General features: G+C 43.8%; 1 protein-coding gene across 7 annotated transcripts in view; it reads left to right on the forward strand.

The window, feature by feature from the left end:
- LOC137621649 (ral GTPase-activating protein subunit beta) overlaps positions 1 to 19,404 on the forward strand; it is a 260,222-nt gene that overhangs the window by 31,867 nt on the left and 208,951 nt on the right. For all 7 annotated transcript variants that reach the window (XM_068352115.1, XM_068352116.1, XM_068352117.1 and 4 more), the window contains one exon: positions 1,690 to 1,830. In XM_068352115.1, coding sequence (XP_068208216.1) covers positions 1,690 to 1,830 — 141 coding nt within the window. The remainder of the gene's footprint in view (positions 1 to 1,689; positions 1,831 to 19,404) is intronic.

Consider the following 19,404-nt stretch of genomic DNA (forward strand, 5'->3'; position numbering starts at 1 on the left):
ATTTTTATTAATAAAATAAATTTTTGAATATACTTACCCGGTGATCATATATTAAAGGACCCTCCCTTCCTCCCCAATAGAGACCCAGTGGACCGAGGAGAAAATTGGTTCTTTGTTTACTTGGAATACTAAGTACCTGCTCGACAGATGGCGCTGTTGATGTACACCCCCACCTGCATAGCGATCGCTGGCGTATTTTGACCGTAGGTTTTTCTGTCGAGCAACAGAGTTGCAGCTTATATGATCACCGGGTAAGTATATTCAAAAATTTTTTAAAGCTTTTGGTAAAAAAAAACATTACAATTATTTAGATACACAATATGAACATTACAAAAGAAAACAATTTGAAAAATATTTTGCAAAATGAAAGTACAATTCTGTATACAATTTTACTGGAGGTTAAATTGATGTTTACAGTATGTATTTAAAACTTTTGATAAAAAAGCATTACAGTTATTGTCGACACATGCGATGAACAGTGGTCCTTCCATTTTAATTAGTCATTATTTGTGAGATTAGCAAAAACTGCTACTTCCAATGCTTACAAGTTAGCAGAGTGTGCTAATTTTAGCGTGAAACTTCACCCGAATAGTTGTGCTTTGTAAGTATGTACGTAATGAAATGCCTTCTTCAGCATTTGTTTTCATGCTATGTTTATTTCTTCTTTACCTTTATTGCATTTGTGTGTGTTATAAACTAGCATAGTATTTTAATGCTAAAAGGTTGTACATATATATTATTACTTGAATGTGATGTAGAGTCCTTAGTACTTTGAACATACCGGTAGATAATAAATATATAATGAAACTATAATTCAAATGCATTTTGATCTTCATAGTGCTATCATAAGTGTCAGGTTATTTTGATTGCCAGTGTGTTTTTCAGAGGATTTTAAAAAAAGTTCACAGCTGTTGTGGAATATGAAGGGCTAAATTTCTTGAATTTTCAGTGCTGAAACTAATTATGAATTTAGTTTTAAGACAATCTTCATTCTTATTTCTATTTTATTGTAGTCTTATATCCAGTTTTATTTTTTTTAAATGGTATTTTTTTTTAGGCATAGTGAGATATAACTGTAAGCTAGTAGGTGGTCCCCTAATAAAACCGCAACAGAGCACTGCCTAGAGTGTGTCTTGCAACGAACACTACGGGCAGTGTTGAAGACCTTTTACAGCTTCCCTTTGGCAGTCAGTTGCTTTGTATTCTTCCTTTTATTTTTCATCCATCCTCTTTGATTTCTCCCCACCTATATTTCCAACTTTTTGTTAATGCTTCTACTAATAAGATATTAGATAAAGACCTAGCTCATAATTGAAAATAATTAGTTGTAGAGTTGTCTCTTGGGTGATAGCTATGCTAAATTGCTATGGGTGAGAAATGATAGATATACAATCAAGTAATAGGGGCAAGTGCCATAGTTTAAGATTAGAAGCTCTGTATCTTGTACAGTTTCTGTGAAAAATGCCCTTCTAGCTTTTCAACAAGGAATAAAAGTGGATTTTTCAAGACAGAAATATTTATTTGCATAATGTATGAATGACTTTTGAGGAGAAAGGCAACAAAAATTGAGAGTGGTAAATACTTTAACCCTTAACAGTTTTTTTAGCTGTTTCATCACTTCGTTTTTGCTTGGTTAAAAACCTAATTCACATTTACATTAGTACTGTAATTGAAATTTTGTCTTGTCAGGATGCCGTACCTTGGAGTGTTGGACGAGATTTTGTTGCTGGGACAGCAAAACACCTTGCTAGCAGTCTAGGTTTAACCAAACCAGGACCTCCTATCAGAAGCAAGATCATACATGATAAGCAACTTCAAGTTCTTATGCCTGTAAGTTTTCCTTTTCATGCTTGAATAGTAGAAGGTTTGTTAAAAGTGAAGAGTGCTCTGCTAGGTACTAGTCAGTGAGAAGTATGTTATTGTGTCATGTGCTATGAGAAACTGATAGCAAAATTCTTTCCTTTTTATTTAGAATTGTAAGATTTTTTGTTAGGAAATGAATGCTCTATGCAGATGATTTGTGGAAAAAAATGGCCAAAACTTCCATTGTTCCGTAACCGAAAACTTCCATTGTTCCGTAACCGAAATACAAACCTTAGCCATTTACATAGGGGTATTACTTTCGGCGTAGCTGTAATGGCGAGCCATTAGATTTTTAACGAGGGTTAACTACCCCTACGCTAGTTAGCAGGGGTAGGGGAGGGGTAGCTAGCTACCCTTCCCCCCTCACACACTGGTGAACTGATTCTCTTCGCTTATGGCTCGGACGATGAACAGATGTCTCTGTTCCCGTCCTCGCATGGCAGCCATTTATTGTTTTGTCTTTACTTAATTACTTACTTTCTTTACTCATGTATATATGTAAACATATTTTTATGTTTATGTATATATTTGAGTATAGAAATCAGTAAGTTTCCTTTTCAGTGTTCGTGCTGTGTGTGTGTGTGTGTACGATATCACCGTGTGGCCGCCGGCAGTCAGGCCACTACGATGTATTTTCATGGGCCGCGATCTCTTCCTTGGTCCTTCGGTCGCCTCCTTCCACGGGCGCCGTGGGGAGTCGTCATCGCTGGACTTATTATTCTGTTCTCCGCTACTCCTCTTTTCCTATGGGGAAGGTGGGGTTCAGCGTAGGATCGCGAGAGTGTAGTTTGACTACGGTCTCTCTCTCTCTCTCTCTCTGGAGGTCGTTCACCTTTTACTACATTTTCTACGATAGCTCCTCCTTTCGGGTGGAGTTGCTACGCAGTACTTTTTATCTCAATTATTTTTTTATTATTAAAGTTAATTGTATTTGTTAACTTTTCAGCTTTTTAGAACGTCTCCCTTCGGGGTGTTTCGTTCTTACTTTTAGTGAACATTCCTTTATGAGTTGCATTTTTATAACTGTTAAAAGTGAACCCTCGTTAATCGCGGTAGATAGGTTCAAACGCGGCCGCGATAGCTGAAAATCTGCGAAGTAGGGACAACCATATTTACGTATTTATTTAACATGTATATTCAGGCTTTTAAAACCTTCCCTTTACGTAGTATTGTTAACATACTACCTTTAATGTACAGAACACTTAATGCATGTACTACAGTACCCTAAACTAAATCAGGCACAAATATTAAAAGCGATTTTATATCATGCGTTTCCTAAACACGCCAAAAAGCACGATAAAAAATGACAACATTGGTCTGTGTATAGGTTAGTTTTTGCATCGACAGCAATCTTACCAAGTATTGATTATATATTGACTTTTTTATTACCAATGTTCTACTTAATTTTTCTTAGAACTTCCAAATAAATGAAATGAATGCCATTTATATAATGTTTTTCTTTATGACCGCCGCCTGAAACGGAAACCTTCCATTTGTTTACGCTCCATCTTCGATCATAATAAACAAACGAACGCATTAAACACACATGCTCAAAGTGATAACTAATGATATAACAAACATTTAGTAAACATGTTATTACAAATATTTTACTTATCGTATCCATATAAATTCCTAAATTCGTAGCAAAGCTGGAAACCTTTTTTTTTCTTATGCGTTTAATCCACAATAGCAAACTGCCCGCTAATGACAGAATGATAATTTACGATCATTTTAAACTGTTACGAAAGATAATTGTTCTTTCCATATCCAAAGACTTTTCCTAACTTCAGTTATAAGTCAACTTAGTACCCACCTCGTCATATGCAAAAAAGGTAAAAGGAGAAAGTACTAGGCCATTTTTAAAGTCATCGAAAAATTAAGTTACCGCTACAGTATTACGTTCGATGTGACAGAGAGAGAGAGAGAGAGAGAGAGAGAGAGAGAGAGAGAGAGAGAGAGAGAGAGAGAGAGAGAATGGTTTTAAATGTACTAAATAATAAATATGATAGGTTATAACACATTGGTGCCTATGTAATATTAACTGTATAGATGGTTTGAATAAGTTAAGAAATGGTGTACTGTAACAGTAAACAATTCTTTGTTAATGTATTTGTACCACGCATATTCTTGAGAGCGGAAGCTAGACATCAGCCGATGTGATCACAGCCAAAAGTAAAACAAAAAGAAGTAAAAAATACTCGATTTTTAAAACACACCCGAAATTTAAAAACATAAGTACATGTTTTATTATAGCGCAATTGACTATTTAAAGAGTAAAAGTTTTCTGGAATAGAATGGTGTTTCCTAAAAAATAGTAGTTTGCTGACAAAATCGGATACCGTATTTTAAGCTATGATTGAAATGGATGTACTGTATACACTTTTAAGAAAACCGATTTTGGTTTCTTCATCTATTTGTAATTATTTTATAACGAGAGAGAGAGAGAGAGAGAGAGAGAGAGAGAGAGAGAGAATCAGCTGTTGTAATTGAATGCCGTGTTTTTCTTTCCTGTACCTCCTAAAGTGAGGAATTGATTGCCACAACTAAGAATATTCATGTTAATTTCATTCTTAAACTCAATTTGCCATATGTGAACTAAGGTTTTATTTCTTACGGAGAGAGAGAGAGAGAGAGAGAGAGAGAGAGAGAGAATCAGCTGTTGTAATCGAATGCCGTGTTTTTGTTTCCTGTACCCTCCTAAAGCGAGGAATTGATCGCCACAACTAACAATATTCATGTTGATTGCATTCTTAACTCAAGTTGCCATATGTGAACTAAGGTTTTATTTCTTACGGAGAGAGAGAGAGAGAGAGAGAGAGAGAGAGAGAGAATATCAGCTGTTGTAATCGAACGACGTGTTTTTGTTTCCTGTACCTCCTAAAGCGAGGAATTGATCGCCACAACTAACAATATTCATGTTAATTGCATTCTTAAACTCGAGTTGCCACATGTGAACTAAGGTTTTATTTCTTACGGAGAGAGAGAGAGAGAGAGAGAGAATCAGCTGTTGTAATCGAACGACGTGTTTTTGTTTCCTGTACCTCCTAAAGCGAGGAATTGATCGCCACAACTAACAATATTCATGTTAATTGCATTCTTAAACTCAAGTTGCCATATGTGAACTAAGGTTTTATTTCTTACGGAGAGAGAGAGAGAGAGAGAGAGAGAATCAGCTGTTGTAATCGAACGACGTGTTTTTGTTTCCTGTACCTCCTAAAGCGAGGAATTGATCGCCACAACTAACAATATTCATGTTAATTGCATTCTTAAAACTCAAGTTGCCATATGTGAACTAAGGTTTTATTTCTTACGGAGAGAGAGAGAGAGAGAGGAGAGAGAGAGAGAGAGAGGGAGAGAGAGAGAGAGAGAGAGAGTGTGTGTGTGTGTGTGTGTGTGTGTGTGTTGTTTTAAAATGTAATAAACAAAAATATATGATAGGTTATAACACATTGGCGCTTATGTAATATCAACTGTATAGATGGTTTGAATAAGTTAAGAAATGGTATAAACAATACTTCGTACGCGCATATTCTAGAGACCGGCAGCTAGACATCAGCTGATCTGATCACAGCCAAAAGTAAAACAAAAAGAAGTCAACAATACTTGAATTTTAAAACACACCCGAAATTTTAAAACAAAAGTACACGCTTTCTTAATGTGCAATTAACTATTTAAAGAGTAGCAATTTTCTAGAATAAAATGATGTTTCCCCCAAAAATAGTGGTTTGCTGATGAAATCGGATGCCGTATTTAATGAAAAAAGTCCGCGAAGTCGTGAATCCGCGATGGTCGAACCGCGAAGTATCGAGGGCTCACTGTAATTCAGTTTTGGTTACAGGTCTCGCCCTTCCCCCTTCCCGTGAGTGTAGGTGGGGTTGGGGCTCTTGCCTGTTATGTAATTCTTGTGTTCTTTTCCCTCGGGTTTCCTCTTCGGAGTCTTCCCGGGGGAATGAATGTTAACTAATTACTTTTTATTTTCACAGTTAACGATCTGTTTTCCGTTTGCCTAATGTGACAAGGAAGCAGAGCTATCTTGTTGGGACTCGGGGAGTCTGCTGTTGCTGCCTCCTCTATAGGACTTCGTCAGGGGCGTGTCTCCTTCTCCTGGTAGTTCTCCCGAGGCACCCGACAGCTCTTCAGTTCATGTTAGAACTCTCAGGAGGTTCGCCTCCTTGGGTGGGTAACTTCCCTTCCGAGGGAGGTTACCTGCCCAGGTTTGAGTTTCTTTCCCTTTCGGGGGAAACTTCTCTTACCTTTAATAATCATAATATGTTCCTGGTCCTCCGGTGGTTTTGCTCTTGGTGCTGAGCGACCGCTTTTGTAACCTTGCTCAAGGGGCTGAGCGGTTACTTCTCGGACCATAGTTTTTGTGCGACTATGCTCTTGGTGCTGAGCGGTCTCACCTGCAGCTACGCTAAAGGGGCTGAGCAGCTGCAGGAGCGCCTCTTCGGAGGTTGGCTCCTAGGTCACTGGCTGACCCTTCGGCCCTTGGGCTCCATCTTCAGTCTCTTCTACGAAGTTTTCCTCTCTCGTTCGCGAGAGAGGACACTCATAGAGACTCCTCTTCGGAGGACTCCTTCTGCGGTTGTTGCTGAAGGCTCAGTTCCCTTCGGGGGACAGCTGACCCCTACGGTCTCTCCTGCAAGTGTTTCTTCCCTGGGGGGGGGGGGGAGTTCACCACAGAGACTCCTCTTCGGAGGTCTCCTTCTGCTGTTGTTGCTGAGGGCTCAGTCCCCTTCGGGGCAGCAGCTGATGCCACGGTCTCTCCTGCGAGTGCTTCTCCCCCTTGGGGGAGTTCACTACAGAGACTCCTCTTCGGAGGTCTGATGATGGTGCTCCTGCCTGTGGTCGTCTTCATCTTCACCCTCCCCGCAGAGGATCCTCCTGCCAGACCTTCTCCTGGACGCAGATGCGCTGTGGGCGCCAACGTACCTCGTTTCCTACGAGCACCGGTCCCTTCGGAGCTAAGGGCTTACTCCACATTGTGGGTAAGTCCCTTAAGTGCCTGGTTTTACCTGCGCACCCATGTTTTCCTGCGAGCTCGCGCGCAGTAGCGCTCTTGCGCTCTCCTGCTGTGTTCCGGACTTCTCTCCTGCGATCTCCTGTAGCTGAGTCTCACCGTAGATCTCCTGATAGCCGGCGCGCAGGTGAGCGCTGGCGGTCAGTATGATACAACAGTTTTGATCAGACTTGTAGGGAAACCACAAGACTTCACGTGCATACTGGATCCGAGAGACAGGTACTTCCAGATCCCAATCCATCCGTCTTTACAGGAAGTACTTGGAATTCAGCCTAGGCAACAGATATACCAGTTCAAGGTGCGGTGCTTCGATCTTTCCTCAGCTCCGCAGGCATTCACCAGGAAGTTCATCCCGAACCCTCATGTCCACACAGGAGCGGCATCCGCCTCCTTCGCTTTCTGGATGACTGGTTACCCGGGCGGTTTCGGTATCGACCCTTCTTCGACGCCGAGACAAGCCTCTGGGACTTTGCCAAGATCTAAGGATCATGGTAAATCTCGAGAAGTTTTCTCTGTTTCCATCGCAACAACTGGTATATCTAGGCTTAATTTTAGTCTCCAATCTCTGTTAAGCCTTCCCTTCAGATGAGAGGATAGCAAGGCGGAGGAGAGTAGGAGAACCTTTCCTCAGGCGAGGAGAGTCTCCAGCCCTCTTCTGGTTACGCCTCCTAGGTCACCTTCCTCCTTGACCCCTCTAGTCCCTAACACTCGCCTCGGAATGAGTCTCCTGCTTTGGCGACTCAAGTCCCGGTGGAATCAAGACCACGATTCCCCAGACATTCTGGTCCTATGGGACCTGCCAAACGAGGGATCCTGCAGTGGTGGTTGACCTATGAAGCCTTTGCTAGAGAGTGGATCTTCTCGTCCCTCCTCCGCATTTGGAGCTGTCCTCGGACGCGTCAAAAGGGGGGGGGGGGGCACGTTCTGAACCAATGGATCTCAAGCCTATGGCCAGAGCTAGAAGGGTACCTCCACATCAATTGGCTAGGGATGAAGGCCATATTCTGGCCTTCAACAGTCCCAACAGGCCCCGGCGAGTCACTCCGTGAGTGACAACACCACGGTAGTTGCTTTTCATCAAGGGGGGAGGTACTTTTTCATAACAGTCTTCCCATCCTACAGTAGAGATACTGAGATGAGCCGAAGTCTACTCAATACCACTATCGGCTCGCTTCATTCCGGACAAGGAATGTGCTCTCCGACAGTCGGAACAGGGCATCGCAGATAGAGAGTACCGAGTGGTCTTTGGAACCCCCAGTAGCCAGCAAGCTCGGACCTTGTGGTCCTGTTCGCGACGACCTTGAATTTCAAGCTGTCGCTGTACTTCTCCCCAGAACCGGACCCCAAGGCACCCTGCCGAGATGTCTTCCCACATCGGTAGGAGAACATCAACGTCTACGCCTTGCCACTGTTGGGTCTGTGGGGAAAGGGGGCTCAACAAGACCAGACTTTCGGTCAACCTGTCGATGACTCTGATAGGTCCGCTACGGCATCAGGCAGAGTGGTTTCCGAACCTTCTGCATCCCTTGATGGAACTCCCGAGAGAGTTTTCCCCACGACAAGAGCTATAGCAACCACACCACTACATCTACCACAAGCCGTAGCTCCGCTTCAGCTCCATGCCTGGAGTCCATCCAGCATCTCCTCACTGAGGGAGGCGTTCCGCGACAGGTCGCGAAGCGGATGTCTTGACACTTGCGAAGTCATCCGCAGGGGTCCACCAGGCGAGGTGTAGAGTCTTCTGTGGTTGGTGTCGTGGGAGAGGTATCTCTCCCCTCGATGCCACTTTTCCAGCGTTAGCGGAGTTATTGTCCATCTGCGGGAGGAATTGCGCCTTTTGCTCTCGGCGGTAAAGCCTATCGCTCAGCCTCAAGCCTGGCCTTCAGGCTCTAAGGTTAGACAATTCCTCCTCGCTGGATCTTTCTTCGCTCATACGAAGCTACGAACTTACCTGCGCCCAGTCGAAAGTGAGACCTCCTCCATGGTACATGGCTTGGGTTCTTAGGGATCTTAAGGCTTCTCCCTGTGAACCATTACGCTAGTCATCTGACAGGCACCTGACTTAGAAGACGGTGCTCCGGCTCGCTCTGGCTTCGGCCAAGCGTATCAGCGTACTTCATGGTCTCTCATACGACTTCACCCATTCAAGAGGATAGGGAGAGGTAACGTTCTTGTTCGTCCCTGAGTCGGTTTCTAGACTCAAGATCTTGGAGTCCCACGACTCCTTCAGGATTTCGAGTCTCCGTTCTGTAACAGATGACCCAGGCCTTCTCCTACTATGCCCAGCAAGGAGTCGGAGGTGTTATCTTAAAGAACAGCTGCAGTTCGTCCTCACGTGCAGCCCTGTTTGGGAGCACAGGAAGGACGAAGAGGAGGGTCACCAAGAATACCTTTGCAGCCTGGATTCTAGGACCATCCCTCTCGCCCTGAATCCAGACCCTCCTCCGTCATGTAGCCTTAGAGCACACGATGTCAGAGGCATCGCAACGTCTCTAAGAAGACTACTCTGTGACGCAGGTGCTACAAACTGGAGTCTGGAAGCGTCGGACGACCTTCACAGCTCACTACCTGCAGGACGTGACCCACAGGAGCCTCGATACGTTTTTCTATCGGCCTGTGGTGGCTACACAACAGCTGGTCTAACCTCAGGCTCCTTAATGGACAAGTAGCTGAAGGTTGGGGGCATTGTTACCCGGTGTCAGACTGCATGATTGAAAGAGGTATGTCTGGCCCTTACTTCTTTCTTCATCCTCCCCTCTCTTGGGGAAAGCAGCATCCTAGGTTCTCTGCATAGCTGACCTCAAACCTCTGCAGGTAAACCATGCTTCCTTGTGTTCCTAGTATTAGAATGATACTGTCACGTCCCCCATACCCTGATGAGGTGGTATTGAGAAAGTCCTAGTCCAGAATTCCATCTAAAGATCTTCAGGTCAACTGCCTAGGACAAGTCACGCTTCTTCCCTCCACACACAAGCTTATGTAGGCCGCACACTCTTTGCGGAGCAAGGAACTTGCGAGGTGCAGGGACTCTTTTTCTCGAAGTGCTGCTCACTCGGATTCTGAGTCCCCAGGTAAAGCCAAAGCCAGTATGGCTGGGGACTTTCCATCCTTCCTAAGGGGTAAGTCACCCTATGTAAATAGCGTGGTTTGTATTTCGGTTACGGAACAAATGACAAATTCGGAGATAATTTGTATTTTTCAATATTAAACTTACCCGATAATCATGTAGCTGTCAACTCCGTTGCCCGACAGAATTCTATGGAGGGATACGCCAGCTATCACAATACTAGAAGGGGGTGTACTTACCAGCGCCACCTGTGGCCAGGTACTCAAGTACTTCTTGTTGACACCTCCTCAATTATTCCTCTGTCGTGCTTCCGGCAAGACGTTCTGGGATACGCTTATGATCTTCGAGTTTTTTCACGGCTAATTGGTGAAGTATTCTCTCAGATTTCGGCTGTCGCTTTACTGGAAACCTTCTTATATTAGCTAGATAGCTTTTATATAGTCCTGATTAACGGTTAACGATCTTTTGCTTGATTTTGGAACCCCCTTTGGCTAACTCTTTGGATTCAAGATGTCTGACATTTCGCAAGCCCCCTCCCATAGACGATGTAGGTCTTGCAATAGGCGTATTCCGAAGGCCTCGGTAGATCCTCACACCGCTTGTTCTGACTGTAGGGACAGGCCCTGTCAGTTAGAAAATCGATGTGAGGAATGCGCCGGACTTTCGGAACTGGAATTTGTCCGTCTTTTGAAATATTCAAGTAAGTTAGAGAGAGGTAGAGTTAGGAGGAGTTCTTCTCACTCTTCACTTTTTTCCTCACCTCATGATCCCCTACCTTTTCCTACCCCTGTAGTGGCTACCCCCGAACCTACTGTTTGCCCTCCGCCTGATATGTCTGTTGTTTTGCGTGCTATTCAGGCCTTAGGCGATAAAGTAGAGTCAGTGGTAAGTGATCATAAGTCTCTGATGGCCGAAGTCAAGGAACTTAAGGTCAAGAGTGCAGTGGGTGGAATTAGTGCCAGTGCTGTGACGAGTGCTAGTGTCAGTGCAGTGCCAAGTGCTAGTGTCAGTGCCAGTGTGGTGCGTGAGGATACTTCTGTGCGAGCCAGTCGTCCTCCCAGTCCGGGACCTCTTGCAAGCTCCCAAGCCCAGGGGAGAAGCAATGTCGAAGGGCATAAGGGTTCGGCAGGCCTTGTTAGGCGCACAGAAGTATCCTCGGTGGTTGCGGGCGTGTCTTCCAAAGAACGTCACTCCCACCTGCAGACGATTGAGCCCGTCTTTTTCTCGTCCGCTGATCAACTGTCAGGGAAGAAACGTTGGTCTCAGGTCTCGAGACCACTTAAACGCAGAGTCCAGTCCGCGAGTGCTCAGCCAGGTTGCAGTCATTGGCTCAGCTCTGACTCGCCGCAGTCATCTGTCGACTGCACTCCGCCCAAGAGGAGTAAGGTTCTGCCACAACAGAGCTCGACTGTTAAGGCTTTACCTCAGCCTACTGTAGTTTCTGCCGACCCCAAGTGGACTCTTCTTCAGTCCATGCAAGAGAAGAAGAAGAAGAAGCTCTTGACAGGAACGTAAACCAGATCCTCTTCATTTATTTGGCCCGTTTTAGAGTACCTTGCCCTTAAACTGCTGTTTAACCTGTCTGTATTCGTGTATGAATATGTGTAGGATGTGCCTAATCCACTTAGTGATATAAATAGTGCTGTGAAAGTGCATTCTAACTTAGTGTATTAGGGCCTAGTTGACTTGATGCGCATTCCCAAACGGTTCCCGCGCAGATTTTCCTTAGTGACGTCACGGATACGTCATTGTTACGTCATAATTACCAACTAATAGAGCCTTGCTATGATTTGAAAGTGAAGTCTTAGAGTTTTCTTGTGAAATGGCATCTTGTTATTGCGATCGTCAAAACGATGATAACCAACTGGACTGCTCTTCATGTAACAGGAAAGTACATCGGAAATGTGAGGGAATATCTATGGAAGACTACAGAAAGGTAGAGAAGTCAATAGCTATTGGATGTAAGGGTCTTAAATTCTACTGTAGAAGATGTGAGCCAAATTTTTCGGAGACAGTTACCTTGAATGAGCTTGGCCGAAAAATGGAAACGTTAGAATTAATGACAAGAGATATGTTTGCTTCATTAGAAAAACAAATAATTGAACTGAAGACGGAAAATCAATTTCTTAGGCTTGGGGCTACTGGTGAGCTACCTGCAAAGGATTTGAAACCAAGTTATTCTGACGTGGTGAAAGAGAGAAATTTGATTTTGATTGCTGATGAAGATGAGAATGAAGCTACCACAATGGAAGAGAAGAAAGGTGTATTAACAAAAGTCCTTGGGAATATTAAAATTAGTAATGTAAAGCCTACGAAAAAAGGTTCACTGGTCGTTGACTTTCCAGACAAGAAAACAAGAGAAAATGCTAAACGAACTCTGGACCAGACAGCTGATGACCATAAATTATGTTCAACTGTACTTCAGAAGATGTCGCCTAAAATCACCGTTGCCAATGTTAGTAATCAAGAACAGATGGATGTCGTCCTGCCTGCGATTTTGAAGAAGAATAATATATTTCAAGGTATTAATGTAAGTCCAGATGATATGAAACTAGTATCAACTAGAGAAGCTAAAGATGGTAAATCGTATAATTATACTTTTAAATGTACACCTATCATTAGACGCAGGATATACGAAAATGGAGATATACTTTTCACCAACTTTGGTCGACATAAGGTATGGGATAGTTATCATGTTATAATATGTAACTACTGTCAAGGATATGGTCATTTTGAGTCCAAATGTAGAGTCAAGGCTTCTAATGGATCTCGGATATGTGGACGTTGTAACGGAACTGATCATGAGACAAGGCATTGTCAGTCTGAAAGTTTGAAATGTCATCATTGTGCGCGAATGAGCCTCTCCGATAATGAACATGCTGTTTTTGACTGGAATTGTCCATCGAATGTTGCCGAGAGGAAGCGGATTGCCCAACAGACTGATCATGGATTCCAGTAATAGAAGAATAAAATGTGCCTTACTGAATGCACAGTCAGTACGCAACAAGACAACTGAATTAAGAGAATTAATCTGTGAACAAGGAATAGATGCGTTCGCTATAACAGAAACATGGCTAAGTGCTACTGATAATTTGAAAATTAATGAACTATTGCCGGACACTCATAAACTTTTTCACACGCCACGTAATTTTGGTCAGGGAGGTGGGGTTGGCATTGTTTTATCCAAAACATTTACAAACTCTAGAATTAGGGTTGTTGGAGCATTTGTGAGTTTTGAGTATTTAGCCTTGGAGTTTAAGGCCTATAATGTACAGTTTTTATTTTTAGTAGTATATCGTCCTCCTCAGCTAAGCAAGGCTACGTTTTTGGAAGACTTTTCTGTATTCTTGGATTGTTTTGAAAATGAAAAATGTAATGTTTATATATGTGGAGATTTTAATATGTGGTTAGAGGATTATAGAGATACAAATGTAAAGAAGTTTATTGATATAATGAACAATATGAATTTTGTTAATAAGGTGAATGTATTTACCTCTAGGTCAGATCATACTTTAGATGCTGTGTTTTGTTTTGCGGGTGATAATTACTTTATGAATTTGATGGTGGAGCCAGATTTTTCTATCTCTTTTTACCACAAGCTTATTATGTTTGATATTTCAGTCTTATTACCAAGTAAACTTAGGACTAAAATAACATTTAGGAACAAACGGTTATTAGACTCTACTGTACTAATAGATGTGGGTGTTACTGTTATTGAAGAAAAATATGATGAACCCTGTGGATGTACTGACTTAGATAGTAGCAGAAATGTTTCTGTGGGTGAATGTGTGGTCTGTCTTGTTGCTTTGTATTTTTCTGTATTTTCCAAAGAATATGATAAAATGTGCCCTGTGGTAGAGAAAGATATTGTCATAAAAGACAGCTCCCCGTGGTTCAATGCTGCTATTAGGGAAGCTAGGAAAAAACGGAGATTGGCAGAGTCACGTTGGCATAAGCATAAAACAAATAGAAATCGAATGTTATATGTGGAAGCTAGGAATGAGGTAAATAGATTATTAAGAAATGTAAAAAAGACATATTATAATGAAAAAGTAACTGAGGTTAGGTCCAATATCAAAAGGCTGTATTCTGTGTTCGATGAACTTTTAGGGAAAATTAAGAGGCATGTTTTACCAGACGGGAGGTCTGAGCTTGAATTGGCAAATGAATTTGCTGAATTTTTTGAGTCAAAGGTTGCCTGTTTACTTTGTAACTTCACAACTGATGTCTCTTGCCCCTATCCTTACTTTCCTGATTTTCCTTTCTCAAAGTTCTTGCAGTTTAGGCCAGTTTCACTCGGTGCTTACAAAACTATGTTCATTAGTTCTGGCCGCTCTTATTGCAGTAGCGATCCTTTTCCAATAAATGAGGTCATCGACGCCCCGAACATAGATAGGTTATTGCAATTGCAGCTTCGAATAGTCAACTTGAGTATTACTAAGAGCTTAGTCCCATCCTCTGAAAAAGTTGCTATCATTAATCCATTTCTTAAAGGGTCCCTTGATCATCAAGAATTGAAATCTTACAGACCAATTTCTAACTTGTCTTTTTTGTCAAAAATGATCGAGACTTCTGTTTTAGATCAACTCAGTCAGCACTTGAAAGTAATTGGAGCTATTCCTGAAGATCAGTCGGCTTATCGAAAATTCCATTCTACTGAAACAGCTCTTTGTGCCGTAATAAATGATTTGTTAGGTTTCTCTGATGACGGTAAATGTAGCTTGCTTATTCTCCTGGATCTTAGCGCAGCTTTCGATACAGTGGTTCATGAAGTGTTAATAGAGGATATGACTGCTATTGGGATCGATGGGGATGCTCTTAAATGGTTTAATAACTATTTATCGAATAGATCTTTCAAGGTGAAGGTTAAAGATAGATATTCTGAAAGTAGAAAGCTCACCACGGGTGTTCCACAAGGAAGCGTACTTGGCCCGGTTCTTTTTAGTATTTATACAATCGAGTTGTCTTGGATATTTAAATTACATGGCGTTCAATGTAAATTTTTTGCGGATGACACCCAGTTCTATTTAATAGTGGATGACATTATTGAAGATCAAGCTGTTATTGATAGACTTATGGCAGATGTTTCGAAATGGATGCAAAAGAAAAAGCTGAAACTAAATGAAAATAAAACTGAATGTATTCTAATTGGCACTAAATATAACGTAAGAAGGTTTGATAACGTTAATAGCATCTCCATCAATAAGGAAAATATTTTGTTAACTGATAAAGTCAGAGATCTCGGGGTAGTAGTTGATGGTTCTTTGACATTTGATGAACATATTAACAATGTGGTTAGGACCGCAAATTATCATCTAAGGAATATCGCATCCATTAGAAAATATCTTAACGAAGATGCCACTAAGCTGCTAATTAATAGTCTGGTAGTCAGTAGAGTAGACTATTGTAATTCGTTGTATTACAATTTACCTAATTATCGTCTTAGGAAACTTCAAATGATTTTGAATAGAGCTGCTAGACTGATTGTTGGTATATCCCCGCGAGAACATATTACTCCAACCTTAATTAAATTACACTGGTTACCAGTCAAAGCAAGGATTATTTTTAAACTTTGCGTCTTAACATATCAAGCTATTAACACGGGAGAGCCATTGTATCTTAAAGGCTGCCTGAAAAGATACGTAGTAGGGCCTGGTGTTCATACACGCCTTTCCAGTGATGATTTCAGACTTGATGAGCCTCGTGCAACGACCACTCTTGGTACGAGAACTTTTAAGCACTGCGCTCCTAGATTGTATAATCAACTTCCGGCATCAATTAAGTGTGCTGAAAATGTCTTTCAGTTCAAAAAACTATTGAAAACCCATTTATTTTCACTCAGCTATAACATTGAGACAAATGAAATTAACCCTCTTTACATTACATAGACTTTTAAATTTTTAACTATAATATAAATGATTTGGAAATCCCGTCTGAACGCTTAATAGCGAAAGCAGGGATACTTGATAAACCGTCAGACATAGACATAGACATAGCTTTCGGACTTGATGCGTGAGTGTCGGGCTGAGAGTGTTGCGCCTCCGCCTCCGCCTACACTCCCTCCGCCTGCGCTCGCTCCGCCTGCGCTCGCTCCGCCTGATCGCAGTACCACCTGCCAGGCGTACGATGTTGAGCCTCGTTCTGAGTTTGCTGTTCCCAGTGGTGTTCAGCCTCCGCCTTCTTTAAGGCAACCTTTACAATGGGATCAGGAGGATTATACCTCTCTTCCTCCGCCTCCACTTGCTGCTCCACCAGTGGTGCAACACTCGGTTGAGGTACAACAACCTCTCCCGTCCATGAGTCAGTCTCCTCAGCTCTCGCTGCAGCGAGCTCAACCCTCCACAAGGCAAGCACCACTACACCTTAGCCTTGCGCCTCAGGAGCCTCAGCTTGCGAGACATTTACCTTGTTCTGCGCAGCCTCTACCTCATCGCGCTCCGCTCACACCACAGGAACAGGAACTTGCTACTCCGCTTCCGCCAACAGCTCAGCAAGCGCAACCCTTGGGTTCAACCAGGAGTCAACCTCCTCCACCCATGCGCCTTCCTTCTGCTTCGTCTTTTATTTAGCCTTTGCAGTCTGAGCCTCAGGTTTTCCCTCAACAGTTACTTGAAGAGGAAACCACTAATATTGTTCCTACTCGTTCTGACTCTGCTGTTCAGCATTCTTGTCCGATCTCTTCGCTACACTCTGGTGATGAGGCGTCTGATGATGAGGAGGCACACCTGGATCCCTCGTCAGACGTGGATGAATCCAAGCCTTCTCCACAGTCTATTGACTTTCGTAAGGTCTTGGCTCTGCTTAGGGAGGTTTACCCAGACCACTTTGTCTCTGCTATTCCCCGCTCTCCGCCATCTGAGTTTTCGCTGGGCATACAACAAGTTAAGTCCACCTATACTAAGCTAGTCCTAGCAAGGTCCTCTAAGAGAGCGTTTAGGATCTTAGGGGAGTGGCTGCAGACTAAGCAACACCTTGGCAAAACTTCTTTCATGTTCCCTCCGACTAAGCTCACTTCGAAAGCTAGCGTTTGGTATGCCACAGGAGAAGCACCAGGCTTGGGAGTACCTGCCTCTGCCCAGGCTGACTTCTCAAGTCTGGTAGACTCGCCTCGGAGAACTGCAATGAGGCGCTCTAAGGTTTGCTGGACCTTCTCAGACCTTGATCACTTACTGAAGGGAGTATTTAGAGCATTTGAGATGTTCAACTTTCTAGACTGGTGCCTGGGGGCCCTCAGCAAGAAGACCTCTCCTGCGGACAAGGATTCTGCCATGCTATTAATGTCCTGCATGGATAAGGCCATTAGGGATGGATCTGGTGAGCTTGCGTCGATGTTTGTATCAGGAGTTTTGAAGAAAAGGGAACAGCTGTGTACCTTCCTTTCCTCCAGCATTACACCTTGTCAAAGGTCACAACTCCTTTTTGCTCCGCTCTCGAAGTTCCTCTTCCCCGAAGAGCTGGTTAAGGACTTGTCTGCTGCCCTGATACAAAAGGACACACACGATCTTGTTGCCTCATCGGCTCGTAAGTCTAAGGTTGCTACCTCAGTCCCCAAGACTTATCGCTCCCCAGTGGCTGATACCCCTGCTACGAGGTTCATACCGCCCTTTCGTGGTAGAGCCCCCAGCCGAGGAAGCTCCCGTCCAGACTCTTACAGGAGCAAGTCTAGGAAAGGCTCCAAGACATCTAAAGGAAAAAACTGACTCTCCGCATCTCCAGACAGCAGTAGGAGCCAGACTCAAGATCTTCTGGCGAGCCTGGGAGAAGAGAGGTGCAGACGCCCAGTCTGTCAGTTGGCTGAGGGACGGTTACAGGATTCCATTCTGCCTCAAACCACCTCTGACCACATCTCCCATCAACCTCTCTCCCAACTACAAAGAAGAGGACAAGAGGCTAGCATTGCACCAGGAGGTGTCGCTACTTGTGCAGAAGAAGGCAGTGGTTATAGTCTGGGACCATCAATCCCCGGGCTTCTACAACCGTCTCTTTCTTGTGGCCAAGAAGACAGGAGGTTGGAGACCGGTGCTGGACGTCAGCGCGCTCAACGCGTATGTCACCAAGCAGACGTTCACGATGGAGACGACGAAGTCGGTCCTAGCAGCGGTCAGACAGGAGGACTGGATGGTCTCGTTGGACTTGAAAGATGCATACTTTCACGTTCCTATTCATCCAGACTCCCAACCTTTCCTGAGATTCGTTTTTGGAAAGGTTGTCTACCAATTCCAAGCCCTGTGTTTTGGCCTAAGCACAGCTCCTATGGTGTTCACTCATCTGATGAGGAATATAGCAAAATTCCTACACTTATCGGACATCAGAGCCTCCCTCTACTTAGACGACTGGCTGTTGAGAGCCTCCACGAGTCGTCGCTGTCTGGAGAATCTCAACTGGACTTTGGACTTAATCAGACAACTGGGTCTGTTAGTCAACATAGAAAAGTCTCAGCTCATTCCCTCCCAATCCATTGTGTACCTGGGAATGGAGATTCGGAGTCAGGATTTTCGGGCTTTTCCATCGGCCCCCAGGATAAGCCAAGCCCTAGAGTGCATCATGAGCATGCTGAAGAGGAGCAGTTGCTCGGTGAGACAGTGGATGAGTCTCACAGGGACCCTTTCATCACTGGCCCTGTTCGTCGAGCTAGGGAGACTCCACCTCCGCCCTCTTCAATTCCATCTTGCAGCTCATTGGGACAAGGGTTCGACTCTCGAAGCAGTCTCTATCCCAATCACCCAAGAGATGAAGACCACTCTCCTGTGGTGGAAGAACAATCTCCTTCTCAGGGAGGGCCTATCGTTGGCTATTCAGACCCCCAATCTTCATCTCTTCTCAGATGCATCGGACTCGGGCTGGGGTGCGACCTTGAACGGACGGGAATGCTCGGGAACTTGGAACGAGGAACAGGGATTGCTCCACATCAACTGCAAGGAACTACTAGCAGTTCATTTAGCCCTGCTGAACTTCAAGTCCCTCCTGCTAGGCAAAGTGGTGGAGGTGAACTCAGACAACACCACAGCCTTGGCTTACATCTCCAAGCAAGGAGGGACCCATTCGAGGAGCCTATTCGAGATCGCAAGGGACCTCCTCATTTGGTCAAGAGGTCTAAACCTCACTCTGGTCACGAGGTTCATTCAGGGCAATATGAACGTCTCAGCAGATCGCCTAAGCAGAAGGAATCAGGTCATTCCCACGGAATGGACCCTCCACAAGAGTGTGTGCAACAGACTTTGGACCTTGTGGGGTCAACCTACCATAGATCTGTTTGCCACCTCCATAACCAAGAGACTTCCGCTGTACTGTTCCCCTGTTCCAGACCCTGCAGCAGTTCATGTGGATGCTTTTCTACTGAACTGGTCCCATCTCGACCTTTACGCATTCCCACCGTTCAAGATAATAAACAAAGTTCTGCAGAAATTCATCTCGCACGAAGGGACACGGCTGACGCTGGTTGCTCCCCTTTGGC

Source organism: Palaemon carinicauda, chromosome 28 (assembly GCF_036898095.1).
Source record: "Palaemon carinicauda isolate YSFRI2023 chromosome 28, ASM3689809v2, whole genome shotgun sequence".
In the NCBI taxonomy this organism is placed as follows: domain Eukaryota; kingdom Metazoa; phylum Arthropoda; class Malacostraca; order Decapoda; family Palaemonidae; genus Palaemon; species Palaemon carinicauda.